Genomic DNA, 16,274 nt, shown 5'->3' on the forward strand with positions numbered 1-16,274 from the left:
ATATATATATATATATATATTTGACTAACGTCCCTGGTCGGCCACCATGATGTTGTTCCACTTGCCAAAAAAAAAAACTCTCTAATAATATCAAATACACTCAAGGTGGCAACTTTTAAAAGTTCACATATACCACGTACTTCATGTATTTAAAATGCACGCCAAAAAAAATTCGAAGCTTGATGAATGATTTAGTGATGGGTTTTGATTCGAGGTTTGATCGAAGGAAGAGAAAGAAAAAAAATGCACGACAGTTAACATCATTTAAAAAAAATGGTGGTGATTGTGTTGGTGTTATGTGTCGATGGTGATGGCGGTTAGGGTGGTGTTTACTTTGGTTCGAATGAAACAAGAAACGTAACTAGTAGCAGTGAGTTACATGGTGGTCTCAAGATAGTTCTAGGGTGGTAGTGGTGGTTCATGAAGCTGAAATAGGTGGCAAACAAAGAGATGGCGATGGTGGTTATGGGTATAATCGTATAGTAACCGGTTATTGAAAGGATCGATCATGGTGGAAAGAGTGGCGATTTAACAAGGTGGAAGTGAGTGATGGTTGTCGGGTGGTGAAGAAAGGGTGACCGGCTTTGGCAGCGTGGTGGTTTATGATGGATTGTGGTGGTGGATATGGGTCGATGGTGGATTGATGAAGGTGGTAGATGATTGTGATAGGTGGTGATCTATGATGAGTTGATGGTTGTCGAACCAAACTGAGGCAGAAGTGGAAACAACACAAATCCGTGTTTCTTTCATTTTGTCGATGTAACGATGATGGCAACAATTCGTATAGTAGTGGGTTTTGGTTCGTTTGAGTAGTCACGAAGAAGAAGAAGGATAAGGGTGGTGTTAAGGTGGCCGGCGGTGGTGGTGATCATGGTGGTTGCTCCGGTGGTTTAGTCGTGGATCAAAATAAGTAAAATGTCGAGTTCACTGAGGATGGAGAAGAATCAAATGATGATGGTGTGTGAGTGTGATATATTATCTATATGTATATTTGTATGCATAAATTATGATAGAAAATAAGGAAGGATACAAAAGTGTGACACAGTAATAACCACTCAAGTCATCATTTAAACAATTATTAGAAGAATGAATTTGTTTAATTATGCCGACAGTTTTCACGGACTACTATTTCGTACTCCGTTGTTAAATTAGTGGTGATTAGAAGTCTTCGAAAAATTCTTAAATTTTTACAATAATTATATTTATTTATTTTGGTCATTATGGTATGAAATTTAGTTATTAACTTATTAAATAAAAATTACATCAACTGTCCCTCTCGATTTTGGGTAAAATATAAAAAGTGCTAAAATTTAATAACTAGATCCTAAACACATTTTTAGTAAGTCTAAAATTTATAGAACTCATTTTTGGATCACCGTTTATTTTAAAATCACATAAGTTCGCTTATAACTTGTTTATTATCAATCGAATGATAATTGAGGGTTACTATCATTTTCAAAATAAATTCAAAACAATATATATATATATATATATATATATATATATATATATATATATATATATATATATATATATATATATATATATATATATATATATAATGTATTGAATATATATATATATATATATATATTCAATACATTATATATATATATATATATATATATATATATATATATATATATATATATATATATATATACTTTTTAAATAATATTCATTATATTATTCTATTTTTATTTTACTTTACATAAATAAATTTTAGTAACAACAACATACAATATTTAAAATTATGTTTCCAATTATTATATATATATATATATATATATATATATATATACACACACACACACACATATATCAAGTTACAATTAATTGTTCGTGAATCGTCGGAACTGGTCGAAGGTCAAATGATTTCATGAAATAGTTCAAAATTTTTGAGACTCGGTTTAATAGACTTTGTTTATCGTGTCGAAACTATATTAAGATTAAATTTAAATTTGATCGGAAATTTCCGGGTCGTCACATAGATTCTATAAGAGAAGCAGGTGTGAAACTGATTTAAGTTGTGTTGCTCCTTTATTAGGTTGCACAACAGTTATCTTATAATAAAATGGAAAGCGAGTCATTTACTTCGGATTATTTCGTGTTTATGTGTTAATTACTATGAATTGTTTATCGTTTGGTACAATTCTAAATTGTATCGAAGGTAGCCTTTTGCTGACTACTTTGAGTTTTGTCCCGGGAATGTCAATAGTCACCTGATCTATCCATCTACTAATGATGGATGTGAACGATGTAAATGCATGAATTGCGGATATGGATATAGATATGGATGATTAGTGGATATATCAGTCAATTATCATCCATGTATCTCAATCACGCACGCACGCGTAAATATAAGCGAAATACAATTGGCTAGCCGGCATGTTTTGAAAATGGGAGTTGCTCGTATTTTCCCCCAAACATATGTTGACTCGTTATCCATTGTGTGCAAACCGTTAGCGCGAGAATGACAACTACATAAACTCATGGTACCTTTATCTACATATGTTTGTAAGTTGTAGCTACGATAACTTAAACCCTCATAGATGGATGGTGTAACGATCTCAACTCTTACTCTCTTAGTCAACTGAGACATATTTAGATCAAGTAGATCATCAAAGGTTTACTGGCCTGACAATTCTGTTGTGCTCTTTTAGTTATGAAGTTGGAGTTCAAGTTTCAAGATGAACAAATGTGATATTCGTGATGATTGGTAGGAGCAGCATGTGAGTACATTGGGACTATCTTAGTGCAACTCTGGAGCTCGAACTCGGACACCATCTACTTTATTCAAATTCCATTACACAACTAAATTATTATGCTATTCAATGTTAATATTAAATAGAGAAATATACAAATATTTTATCGAATCAAATTTTATTTCGGCGTTGCAAAAGTTTTAGTTAGAGAATTTGTTATCACACATTGCTTTAAGAGGTTAATTAATAGTATTAATTAATTATGCTTTGACCCGTATCATTAAGTCAACCCAGCAACTGGTAGCACAGAATCAACTTCAGTAATGACGTGTTCTTCAACAAGAGGAATCGCCTTCCGAACAATTACTTTCATTGGATCCCCTACATTAACCCCAAGCATTAAGTTACATTGATGACAAGATATATTTAATAGTAATAAACAACCTGCCCATTTTGCCACCCTCGACGAGATATGACAAGTACCTCCAAGTAGCCCATCGTTCTCTCTGCATATGGCTGCATAGTGGGAACCATCGAGTTCCACCTGTGCAAATTGCCAATTGGTTGTAAGGCTGGTTGGGTTCTCTAAAGGCACAATGACTGACTTTGAATCCTGTCCACAGATGAACATGAGGGTGAGTACTCAGAAACTATTTCAATCAAAATTTTATATCAATAAATTGGAAAATAAATATATTGAATAAACACGAGACACAGACAAGTTGGTTAGCAGGGGCAGGGCACCTACCCCATTTGGTTTAAAAAAATTAAAAAAAAAATTACTAAAAAGCAAGGTTTTTATTAGACTATTAGTGTTTACCCTCTGTCAACGAAAGAAAAATCGGGTTTGGGCAACCACCCCATCTGTGGCCGGGTTCAAATTCCGCCATTGTTGGTTAAGACCTTAGACCTTGAAAGGTCGAGTCGGAGACTTTTAAATATATATATATTTCAAACATAAATATTTTAAAAAATAAATGATTTATAAATAAGATGATGTGGTGGTGTTAGTTTAGCAAATATATAGTTTTTATATAATACATCTTATAAATATAAATATAAATATAAATATAAATATAAATATAAATATAAATATAAATATAGTGTATTTATTAATTTATCTTTCAGGGATACTATGCAAGTCGTTTTTCCCAATAAATTGTTAAATGGGCTTAACCTTTTCGTTTACACTAGAACAAGGCCAGACAAAAACATCTTTTGACTGCGTTGACCGACTTTGACCCGACTTTTGACCGTTGCCCGACTTATTAAACATTTTTCTACGAATCAGGGCGGACTAGTCACCAAACAGCCGCAACGGCTACCACAACTACCGTTTGCAACCATGTTCATAACAAAAATAAATCTAACTTAGTGGTCACCTCAGTGAAACAAGTGATATAGTGGATAAAGATTTACAAATTACCTCGGAACTTTGATTTGCGGACCTTAACCTAATTGTAAAGGTTTTAAAAGGTGCTTCTGAGAAGCCTCTTCCTAGCGCTTTAACATACGCTTCCTGCTCAAACTTATAAATCAGAAGACGCCCGAAAGAATTTACATTTTTTTTTTCTGCATATAATATATAATTATTGAAGAGAGACCTTTAGTGTCCATAGTTTAATGAACTCGCGGCGTCGAACTTCAGGGTCCGAAATTAAACATAACATGTTCACTTCTTCACAAGAGAAGTAGCGTTTAGCAAAGGCTATAATATTGTTTTTCAATTCCCTTTTCTTTTCTTCTACATCAATACCAATCTAAATTTTTCAAAATAAGTTCATCACTAGTCAAAAATGAGCAATAAACGTTTATGAGAAATGTAAATACAAAATGAACATACCGGAGAGCCAATGGTGACTCCACATGCAATCAAAGACGACGTGTGCGAGATATTAAAATGCAAAGGTGGTGGATCCCACTCATCACTGTATTGCCACATGACCTATAACAATGTACAATCATGTGACTAAATTAGTATATTATACTTTTATACTTATAAGTTATATGTATGTATATTATACTTAAATACTTAAACGACAAAAAAAAAAAAAAAAAAAAAAAAAAAAAAAAAAAAAATCAAAATCTAACCTCGGGTTTCCCATGGGCATTCTTTTTGAACTCGAGAGACCTCGGGCTGACATTAGAATGTATCTGATCTAGTCATTAAGACATATTATGTAAATTCACTTTTTATCAGTCGTTATCTATATGTATATCACAGGAAAATTTATGTGAATGCATACTAATTTTTATAGAAGTGCATGAACAGAGCAATTTAAACAATGATAGGGCTTACATCTAGAGATAGTAGTACGGACAAACACACGGGCTAGTAGAGCAATTTTTCGTAGTTCATCTCTATCTATGCTGAAAACACGTTCTTTCTCAAATGGCGATAGAAGGTCAACATATTGAGTTAAAAGAGATTGACTCTTCACTTGATTGGGTATTACATACCAAAGATGTGTTTCCCTGAAAAATTAAACTTTATGTTTTAGTAAACTGTTATAAATTGTTACCAGCTCTGTAGAAAGGTGTCAATTTTCAATCAAGCTGAATAAACATAAAAAATTAAATAAAAACATAATAGTAATAATAATAATAACGATAAATACAGTAAAAATCTAGCATATATGAAATGAGTCAAATGGGTCAAAGTCAACTAGCATGTACTCAAGGCTTATTATCATCATTTTATTTTTTAAAAATCATATTACCACATAGATAACATAGTGTTTGTGACAGCCTGTACTACATTAACAATTTACCAAATTCAATAGACCGTTAGTAGGTCTGCCTGATTTTACCCACATTGAAATATTACCCAGAGACGAGTACCCATTTTGACTGACTACCCAACAGAGAAATTTTAGAAGTAAATGAGTTTGAGAAGGTTTAATAAAGTTAATGAATAGTATTTCTTATTCTAAATCTAGCATTTCATTTTTATTTCCAATCCATCCTACCTCAGGTACAAGCTGACTCGCAATCGCTCGTTTTTCTTATTAGCATGAGATTGGATGTAAATAAATAAATATATATATATATATATATATATATATATATATATATATGTATGTATATATATATATATATATATATATATATATATATATATATATATATATATATATATATATATATATTAGAAGAGTAGCGTCCCCTACGGGTGTCAATATGGCAAATCTTTATCAAGATCCGACCTGCCCACCCCATTTATGTGACCTAATGGGTCGGAAAAGTTAACCCATTATAATTGTAAGGATTTTTCTAACGACAGCCCTAAGAGTTGTCGTTAACATTCTTAAAATCAATAAACATAGCAGTTACATTTGACTTTTAAACGGAAGTTATTGAATTGTACAATGCTTTTAAGCTAACGACAACTCTTAGGGCTGTTAATAGAAAAATCTTGATTATAATACGAAAAATATATTAAATTAAAAAATTATGCACAACTAATCCTACAAATATTATACGAGAACATTTTTATTAGGTTACAATTGTTATATATGAAAATGAAGTTTATGTTAAGTTTCATGCTTTACTTACATGCATGTATAATGGATGTAGTTAAACCAACAAATGTCACATATCCATTATGAGAGTGTTTTCTATTAACTCGAGACTACAACCCTAATAATTAATAACAATACTAAAATGAAAATTCTTTAGCATCCTAACTGAACAAAAAAAGGAGAAGACGGTAATATATCGTCTCTGTCAAAAAACTATAAAGGTACATCGAATTCAAGATCTTACATTCGAGACGGAAGCTTCAAGGGTGAAAGGATTGAAGTGGAAAACATCCTCTGATCAAAGCAATGTAACTTTTTTAAACACGATTTGCAAATACATGGAAGCATAGATCCTCACGCTTGCTGTAACGCATTCTCAAAATAACGATTAACGATCTCCAACACAAGTATACAGCATTTTAGATAAACATTGATAAAACATCTGCAAGAAATAAAATTGTGAGCTTTGGTTATCAAGTGGCAAATCTTGATTCATCACATAAATTGACAATTTTAAGATAATCAAATACAGTCCAGATTTCGCAAGCATCAATTTTGGTCCGTCATAGACTGATATATGACTATTACATTTAACAATTAGTATAACATATTATCATAATGAAAGTGATATAATTTCGCAAGAGCCGGTAGCTACTAATCAGAGTAAGATTCAAGCGGCTACGTTTACCTGTTTATTGGGTTATTACAGAGGGTTTGTCCCAAATGATGGCAGCATTGCTAAAACCTTAACTGCAATTATCAAAAAATAAAAATAATAATGATGTCTAAATCTAAAGCTGAAATCATCCACATGAAATTATGTTATATGTGAGGTATTGGAATTTGAGATATTAACTCTTCTCAGGAGAAAAGGGGAGATAAATATTAGACTATTAGGGTTTTTGGAATTTGAATTTTTTCTACTTTTGAGAGTGTTTTCACTCTACGAAATGACTTGACTTTATTCTCGGATTCGGATAGGGGAAGGATTGTCTACATCTCACCACCCCATATACCACTTATGTGGTATTGGGTTTTGTTGTTGTTGTTGTTGTAGGGTTTTTGGTGTTTCTACAAATAAAAATTACAAATGTTCTATATTATGTATGAGTACATCAATATAATCCATAAAAATTGTGTATAATATACAAATCAAGGGAAACCATGAAGTTGAACAAAAAAGTAGATGACAAAATTACACGGATAGTCCATGTGGTTTGCTAAAAAACACACGGATAGTTCAAACTTGATTTTTTCAACTTCATAGTCCAGAAGTATGCACGTTTTACACGGATAGTCCAATTTCGTAACAGACGTTAAATATCTCTGTTTAAGTCATGACATGTGGTTTGGCCGGATTTATGTTTCTGATGGTGTATTGAATTTGCTTGCACACCAAGTGTTTGAATTATTTCTTTTGAATCGAATTTGAGGTAATCCTTTTGACGATGGTTAAAGTTTTTTGTTTTTTATTTAATTCAAGAAAGTGCTTGTATAAATCATCCACATTCATTCATTTACTTAGTAATAACAAGCACATTTATGTTCAATTAACAAGATTTTGGGGTTTATTCAACAAAACCCCCAATTTCTCATGAAACCTAAAATTTTGAATTAGAACAACATTAATCATGGAAACTTACCTCTTTGTGTTCACCAATTCAAGAGGAATCCGAATCTAACACTTGTTCTTGAACTCTCTTGTTAATCCTTCTTGTTAGGGTTTGAATTAAAGTTTGGTGTATGTGTTTTTGTGTTCGTGAGTGAGGGAGAAGAATGGAGAATTCTCCGGAACTCTTTTCTTAATGACAAGGCTATCAGCATGGATAACCTTTATTTATTTTTTTGACATCATTGACCTTCAACTTTCGAACTTTAGCAAGGATGACCCTCAAGCTAACCCCCGTTAAATTCTTAGCGTTAAGTTTCCTCACCTGTTAGGCACGTGGGGGTAAATTAGTCCAGTCCAATTTTACATCTCCACCTTAGCAGTCCACGTTTCAGTTGAGTTGCAAAAGCATAATATGGTCAATTCCGTGTAATGATCAAATCGAAGTATCCAACAAGTGATACAAAGAAGTATTGACACTCTGTAGAGAATTATAGAACATGAATTTAAAACTAAGAATACAAGGTAATTGAAATATTTCCAGCCTACAATCTAGAAGCCCACCTTCTAGATATTCAAAGTAGGCAACCTTGACAACTCATATGAAAGTAGCAAAGTTGATAACGATGACAGCCGTCAACCTTCTCCGTTCACACCATTCCACCGCCATAGAATTTTTACTATAAATAGAGGTGCAAACCTTAGTTGTAAATCATCCCAAAATCACTCAGAGAAGTGTAATCACAACCTAGAGAGTGTGTGTGAGTTTGAGAGTTTTTTAGAGTTTTTGTAAATACTCGTGTAATCTATTCTTGTGAGTAATAGAGTTATTTTCTCTCAAATTTATATCTCCCAACGTCCAGGCGATCCTCTTTTCTTAACAAGTGGTATCAAGAGCTTAGGGAGAGACGTTGGTTGAGTTTTTGGGTCTTCTGAAGTTTCCTCAAAATTCAATTTTGAGTGTACCATTGGATTCGTCTTGTCGAACCGAGCCCAACGCAAAAAACGGTGACTTAAACGGAGTTATAACGAGCCCAGAAAACGCGGTCAAAGTTTGGTCAACTCGCCGGAATCTCGCCGGAGAAGACGACCGGTGCCGGAATTTTCGCGCGGAGAAGACGATCACTGTAGCAGTCCTGTAGCAATTCAATGTAGCAGCTGGCGGCACTGTAGCAGGTTCCTGTATTAGTACTGTAGCAGTACTGTAGCAATTCTGAAATTTTACAATTTGGTCCTTAAAATTTTCAGAATTTCATTTTTGGTCCCTGAAGTTTATAAAAATTATAATTTTGCCCCGTAAGTGGAATTTGAGCCGCGAAGTGTCTATTCCACCATTTTCAACCGTTCCGGACGTAACGGTGATATCTGTTTTCTAAAATTCAACCCCGTTAGTGTTGAAAAATCAATTGTAAGGTGATAATGTCCACAGAAGAGTCAACATCATCTTCGGGAGCTATGATTATGCTCACAGCCACAAACTACACGTTGTGGAAACCTCGGATGGAAGATCTCCTCAGCTGTAAGGATGTGTTCGATCCTATTGAATTGAAGGGTATAAACCCTGATTCTGCCAAAGAGAAAGAGTGGAAGAAATCAAACCGAAAAACTATTGGTCAGATCCGTCAATGGATTGATCATAGTGTCTTCCACCATGTTGCACAAGAGACAGACGCATATGTCCTCTGGAAAAAGTTGGAGGACATGTACCAGGCCAAGACTGCTCGGAATAAAGCCCTGTTGATGAGGCGTTTAGTCAACATGAAGCTTAAAAGTAGAACTTCAGTTGCCGAGCATACCAGTGAGTTCCAGAGCTTGGTCAACCAGTTATCTTCTGTAGAGATGCCGCTTGGCGATGAAGTTCAGGCGCTACTGCTACTTAGTTCCCTTCCCGATAGTTGGGAAACGCTGGTAGTAACACTCAGCAACTCAGCCCCAAATGGCAAACTTACCATGTCAATGGTCAAGGATGCCCTATTCAGTGAAGAGGCAAGGAGAAAGGACATGGGCACAGATCAGACCCATGCCTTTGTCACAGAGAATCGGGGGAGACAGCGAATAAGTAGCAAAAATAAATGGAGAGGTAGAAGCAAGAGCAGGGGCAGGTCAGCTGATGGCAGAAAACCAACATATAAATGCCATCATTGTGGATTAGAGGGACATATGAAGAAGAACTGCTATAGATTGAAAGAGGAACAAAGTCAAAGCAGTTTACAGCCGAAGAATAAGGGTGGAGAAACATTAGTGACTATCCCTGGTGATGTAGCTTATTGTTCAACCCATGATGAGACATGCCTTCACGTCTCACGAGAAGAAACAGAATGGGTGGTAGATACTGCAGCTTCCTACCATGTGACTCCATATAAGGAATACTTCACAACATACAAAGCTGGTGACTTTGGAGCTGTGAAGATGGGAAATTCCAGTTTCGCTGAAATTGTCGGAATTGGTGATGTCAAGATAAAGACAAGTTCCGGGAGCACAATCACTCTGAAGGATGTCCGCCATGTGCCAGATCTTCGGCTGAATCTACTTTCTGGGGTAGCTCTCGACAAACAGGGCTATGATAGTCATTTCAGTAAAAGCACATGGAAATTGTCAAGAGGCGCTATGATAGTCGCTCGAGGACACATTTGTGGCACACTGTACAAAACTCATGTGAAGATCTGCACAGACAGTATTAATGTTGCCGAAAAGGAGGCTTCACAAAATTTATGGCACCAGAGACTCGGTCACATGAGTGAGAAAGGGTTGTCTACCCTAATAAAGAAGGAGCTTATCAATGTAGACAAGGATGATGCACTAAATCCTTGCAATCATTGTCTGTTTGGTAAGCAGCATAGAGTCTCGTTTAATTCCTCTTCAACGAAAAAATAAGAGTTACTCAGTCTGTTACACTCTGATGTTTGCGGTCCCTTGGAGGTTGAATCAATTGGCGGCAATCGATACTTTCTGACATTTATCGATGATACTTCTCGAAAGGTGTGGGTATATTTCTTACGGACGAAGGACCAGGTGTTCGATTACTTCAAACAGTTCCATGTCATGGTAGAACGTGAGACAGGAAAGAAGTTAAAGTGTCTTCGATCCGACAACGGCGGTGAATACTCTTCCAGGCAGTTCGATGCCTATTGCAGATCATATGGCATCCGACATGAGAAGACGGTCCCATGTACCCCTCAACATAATGGTATAGCAGAAAGAATGAACCGAACAATCATGGAACGTGTTCGGAGCATGCTCAGTATGGCTAAGCTGCCAAAGCCATTCTGGGGAGAAGCAGTCAGAGTCGCTTGTTATTTGATCAACCGATCTCCATCAGTACCACTGAATTTTGAAGTTCCGGAGAAACTTTGGTCTGGAAAGGATCCATCATACTCTCACTTAAGAGTATTTGGATGTTTGGCGTACGCACATGTATCCAAGGAGCTCAGGCAGAAGCTGGATGCAAGGACCACTCCATGCATATTCATAGGCTATGGAGATGAAGAATTTGGATACAGATTATGGGATCTAAAGGAGAAAAAGGTGATCAGAAGTAGGGACGTAGTGTTCCATGAAAGCCAGACAATAGAAGATATTGAAAAGCCCACAATATCTCAGAAGTCAAATGTTGCTGCTCAGGTGTCAGAGGCAACAACATAATCATTTATGAGAAATGAACATACAGTGCAAGATGAAATACCGGAAGTAGAAGATAATGAGGAAAATAACGGTGCTGAGCAGGGGGAGCCACAACCCCATCTGCCAGACGTTCCAGCACCATCACAAGGTCAAGATGATGGTGGATCTCCTAACAATGTTCCAGAAGTTCGTAGATCTGAACGAGGTCGGATTCCATCGAGTAGATATCCGAAATCCGAGTACCTTCTACTTACTGAAGATGGAGAACCAGAGAGTTTTCATGAAGCAGTATCTCATAAGGACAAAGAAAAATGGTTGCTCGCAATGCAGGATGAGATGGATTCTCTGCATAAAAATCAAACTTATGAGATTGTAGAACTTCCACGCGGGAAGAAGGCACTGAAAAACAAATGGATGTTCAAGCTGAAAAAGGATGGTAGTGGAAAAGTGGTGAAATACAAAGCACGGCTTGTAGTCAAAGGATTCCAACAGAAGAAAGGGATTGATTTTGACGAGATATTTTCACCAGTAGTCAAGATGACTTCAATTAGAGTCATACTTGGATTGGTCGCAAGTATGAACTTGGAGCTTGAACAGATGGATGTAAAGATAGCTTTTCTTCATGGAGATTTACATGAAGAAATTTACATGGAGCAGCCGGAAGGTTTTGAGGTTTCAGGAGATAACCTCGTATGCAAGCTGAAGAAAAGTTTGTATGGTTTGAAGCAGGCACCTAGGCAGTGGTACAAGAAGTTTGACTCTTGCATGGTGAGTCAAGGGTACAAGAAAACTGCAGCAGATGAGTGTGTCTACATTCAGAATTTTTCTGAAGGAGATTTCGTTGCTCTTCTACTATATGTAGACGATATTTTGATCGTAGTGAAAGACGCAACGAAGATCAAGCAGCTGAAGAAGGAACTCTCTAAGTCTTTTGACATGAAAGACTTAGGACAGGCTCAACAAATTTTAGGAATGCAGATAACCCGAGACAGGAAGAATAGACGGTTATGGCTATCTCAGGAGAAGTATATTGAACGAGTGCTTGAACGGTTCAATATTAACAATGCAAAACCTGTTAGCATTCCATTAGCCAACCATTTCAAGTTAAGTAAGAGATCATGTCCCTCATCCATGGAAGAGATCGGGGAGATGTCTTCAGTACCATATTCTTCAGCAGTTGGAAGTTTGATGTATGCGATGGTGTGTACAAGGCCCGATATTGCTCATGCAGTGGGAACGGTGAGTCGTTTTCTCTCGAACCCCGGGAAAGAGCATTGGGAGGCGGTAAAATGGATTCTCAGATATCTTAAAGGTACAAAGAATCTATGTCTTTGTTACGGGGGAGCTGATCCAATCTTGGAAGGCTATACAGATGCGGATATGGCCGGAGATCCTGATAGTAGGAAATCTACTTCAGGATTCATTTACACTTTTGCAGGGGGAGCTGTTTCATGGCAGTCAAGACTACAGAGGTGTGTTGCATTATCCACAACTGAAGCAGAGTATATTGCTGCCGCAGAAGCTGGAAAAGAAATGTTGTGGTTAAAGCGTTATCTTTAAGAATTTGGAATCAAGCAAAAGGAGTACAAGGTATATTGTGACAGTCAAAGTGCTATAGATTTGAGCAATACCATTCTCGTACAAAACATATTGATATTCGCTATCATTGGATACGTGAGGTAATTGATCGACAACTGTTGAGACTAGTGAAGATCCATACAAAGGAGAATCATGCGGATATGTTAACAAAGGTGGTGACTCGAGAGAAGTTGTAGTTATGCAGAGACATAACTGGAATGTTCGTGGATTCGGCTGGAGGGGGAGAATTGAAAGATTTCCAGCCTACAATCTAGAAGCCCACCTTCTAGATATTCAAAGTAGGCAACCTTGACAACTCATATGGAAGTAGCAAAGTTGATAACGATGACGGCCGCCAACCTTCTCCGTTCACACCATTCCACCGCCATAGAATTTTTACTATAAATAGAGGTGCAAACCTCAGTTGTAAATCATCCCAAAATCACTCAGAGAAGTGTAATCACAACCTAGAGAGTGTGTGTGTGAGTTTGAGAGTTTTTTTAGAGTTTTTGTAAATACTCGTGTAATCTATTCTTGTGAGTAATAGAGTTATTTTCTCTCAAATTTATATCTCCCAACGTCCAGGCGATCCTCTTTTCTTAACAGTAATGTTATAAACTTATTACTATTATTATTAAACACGACCTTAAAGATGATGTTAACACTTTTATACAAGTTAAATAAGAAGTTGAAATGTTGAATATCAATTGTAAGTTCTATCTTGAGTCGATTTGAAGGAGAGCTACCACAGCTGCCGAATTTAACCGGAGAACTACCCATCTTGTTTTCATATTATGTTTTTAGATCTAGTATTTCGGCCATATGGGTCAATCCGATCGAACCACCACTACTGCAACAAATAAAGCCATTTTTTGCTAACAAATCGGAATAGAGATGGTACCACTTCAGATCTGAAAATGATATTTAAATTTCTTAACGACGAAGCTTCAGGCAGCGTAAGTAATGGGGGGTGGAGCATATCGGTTTGAAATAGGATGTATGTGTATATAACCTTACATACATGTCCTAATGGAGTTCAGGAAAGAAGTTTTGAAGTATTGATTTGTTTTAATCAATATTATAAGCCAGATATGAAGACTGTGAATGTTTGTTTTTATATGATTTGAATAAGTTTTAATTTTGATTTTATGTGGCGGTTCATGAAGAAATGATGAGACGATATAGACCTCTCCGAATGAGTGATGATATGTATGTTCTGTACTTGTATTATTGTTGATATGAAACTTGATTTGGACTAATTTACCCTCAAGTGCCTAGCACGTGAGGATAGTTAATGCCAAGTATTTAACGGGAGTTAGCATGAAGGTCATCCATGTCAAAGTTCGAAAGTTGAAGGTTATTGACGCTAAAAAAATAGATAAAGGTTATCCATGCTATTTGATACAAACATAGGGGACTAACGACACATTTTTGTCTTTCTTATATATATTCCACTTACTTGAATACCCTACCATCCCATTTTCGTAATTTTAAGCAGATCAAAGGGTAATTGTAAAGCTATAAAGGCCGCTCGTGACTTTTAACCTCTCGTAATAGACCGGTCACGTGGCAATCTGATTTATTTATATTGACTCTTATCTTATGTTTACGTGTACCTATAGCCTAAATCAACGGCCACGATCACTTCTCATCTTCGACTTTCATGCCCCCAACTCGTCAATAAATACCTCCATACTAACTCACTCTCTGAACGCTTCATCTTCACATCATTTTGATCATTATCATTATTATTATTATATAGAATTAATACAATTGTAATTATCTTTCTAATTAGTGATATGAGCTTACTTGACCAGTTATGGGACGACACGCTCACCGGACCTCGACCGGAGAAAGGTCTCGGGAAACTGCGAAAACTGTCTACTTTTAGTTCATAATCATCGGATTCCGGCAAGGGTACGATTTTTACCTGCCGTTTTATAACTTCCAATCTTATTTAAAAGTATAATAATAATACTAATATACTTGAAAATTTGTAAAATTATAGGTCAATTAATCAGATAAGTGTGATCCTTACTCATAAGTGTGATCATTAGGTTACTTTTTTATGTGTACGTATTGAAGTTGTATTTTGTTTTAATTCTAAAACAGAAATAATTTTGTTATTATGTGAAACAGAAATTGCATCACCGGTGACCAATACAGCGGTAGATGATCCAACCATGAAGGTAACACGTAGTATAATGATTGTAAGGCCTGAAAGAACTCTGAGCGATATGCCGCCGTCGTCTCCTGCATGATCTACACCTCCGGTATCTCCTTTTTCCGGTAAGACTGATTGATTTTAGGTCAATATGTAACATGATCCGAAATTATAGGAACTTGGGGTAATTCAATCATTACAATTTCATTTCATAATTTTTTAGTCAGATGTTGGGAAACAACTATGCAGATTTGTCTATTTGCTTGCATTATTATGAATATGACATTATCTATTTTTTTTTTTTTGTGGCAAAAAACATAAATTAAATAGATAAGGACATTTCACGAAAAAGTGAAAAGTCAAGCAATACAATATTGGTAGACTTGGACTTACATTAACTGTCCAAACAACCATGTAGCAAATAACTTTAAAGAAATTGCTAGGAACTACAATATGCACTAACATACACCCTAACAAACAGTAGCCAGAAAACATCATAATCAAAATGAGTTCTTCATTCTTTCATTCTTTGACCTCTTTATAAAAACAACCAAGATTGAGTCGACCATATATAGAATCGGCAACTCGCACACATCTTTGAAGGAACACTTTTATCTTAATACAGATTACTACCACGGCCCAACCGTGCACCTTCCATTAAACACAACGTCGTTCGTAACAATACAAACTGCATAAAGGGAGCTCTGCCCAATCAAACTTCAAAACTTACTTGCTTTTATGTCCATTCCGCTTTAGAGGGAACTATCGGGCTCCATACAATTATACACCAATCAAACTCACTATTTATATTTGTATAAGGCAAAACACGTACTCCATTCACCACCGTGTATACGTTATCCACCTAACGCACCCACTTAATGATATCATCTATTGAGTTATCTAGTACCACCGATGACAGTAGGACCAACAAGGTTTGCATTTGATGATTTTCATAAGCAACTAAAGGCCCATTAAATTCCTAAATCTCACAATACAGTAGCCACTTCATTCCTAAATCCACATTTAGAAATACATCAATCCCCTTTTTGTAACATCCCTTTTTCAGTTACACGTTA

The 16,274-nt window shown here is 35.8% G+C and overlaps 1 protein-coding gene and 1 pseudogene across 1 annotated transcript; one reads left to right on the plus strand and one right to left on the minus strand.

Annotated features, from left to right (window-relative positions):
* Positions 1 to 2,985: 2,985 nt before the first annotated feature.
* LOC139853543 (uncharacterized) lies at positions 2,986 to 8,022 on the minus strand. The gene is made up of 10 exons (XM_071842931.1): positions 7,870 to 8,022; positions 6,915 to 6,976; positions 6,471 to 6,668; positions 5,005 to 5,180; positions 4,797 to 4,864; positions 4,549 to 4,650; positions 4,310 to 4,465; positions 4,132 to 4,224; positions 3,189 to 3,318; positions 2,986 to 3,086 (listed from the first exon to the last, which is right to left on the minus strand). The coding sequence occupies exons 3-10, from the start codon at positions 6,572 to 6,574 to the stop codon at positions 2,986 to 2,988; spliced, it is 930 nt and encodes a 309-aa protein (XP_071699032.1). The 5' UTR covers positions 6,575 to 6,668; positions 6,915 to 6,976; positions 7,870 to 8,022.
* Positions 8,023 to 14,833: 6,811 nt separating this feature from the next.
* The window catches only part of LOC139851307 (dormancy-associated protein homolog 3-like), a 76,970-nt pseudogene continuing 75,529 nt past the window's right edge, over positions 14,834 to 16,274 (plus strand).

The sequence above is a fragment of the Rutidosis leptorrhynchoides genome, chromosome 6 (assembly GCF_046630445.1).
Source record: "Rutidosis leptorrhynchoides isolate AG116_Rl617_1_P2 chromosome 6, CSIRO_AGI_Rlap_v1, whole genome shotgun sequence".
Lineage (NCBI taxonomy): Eukaryota > Viridiplantae > Streptophyta > Magnoliopsida > Asterales > Asteraceae > Rutidosis > Rutidosis leptorrhynchoides.

Bases quoted from the DNA above. Each gene is read 5' to 3' on its own strand.
- LOC139853543 (XM_071842931.1), bottom strand. From the start codon at position 6,574: ATGCTTCCATGTATTTGCAAATCGTGTTTAAAAAAGTTACATTGCTTT. The intron at 4,651-4,796 runs GTTAGATTTTGA...ACATTGTTATAG, and splicing joins ATGCCCATGGGAAACCCGAG to GTCATGTGGCAATACAGTGA. The intron at 3,319-4,131 runs GTAATTTGTAAA...ATCTGTGGACAG, and splicing joins CCGCAAATCAAAGTTCCGAG to GATTCAAAGTCAGTCATTGT.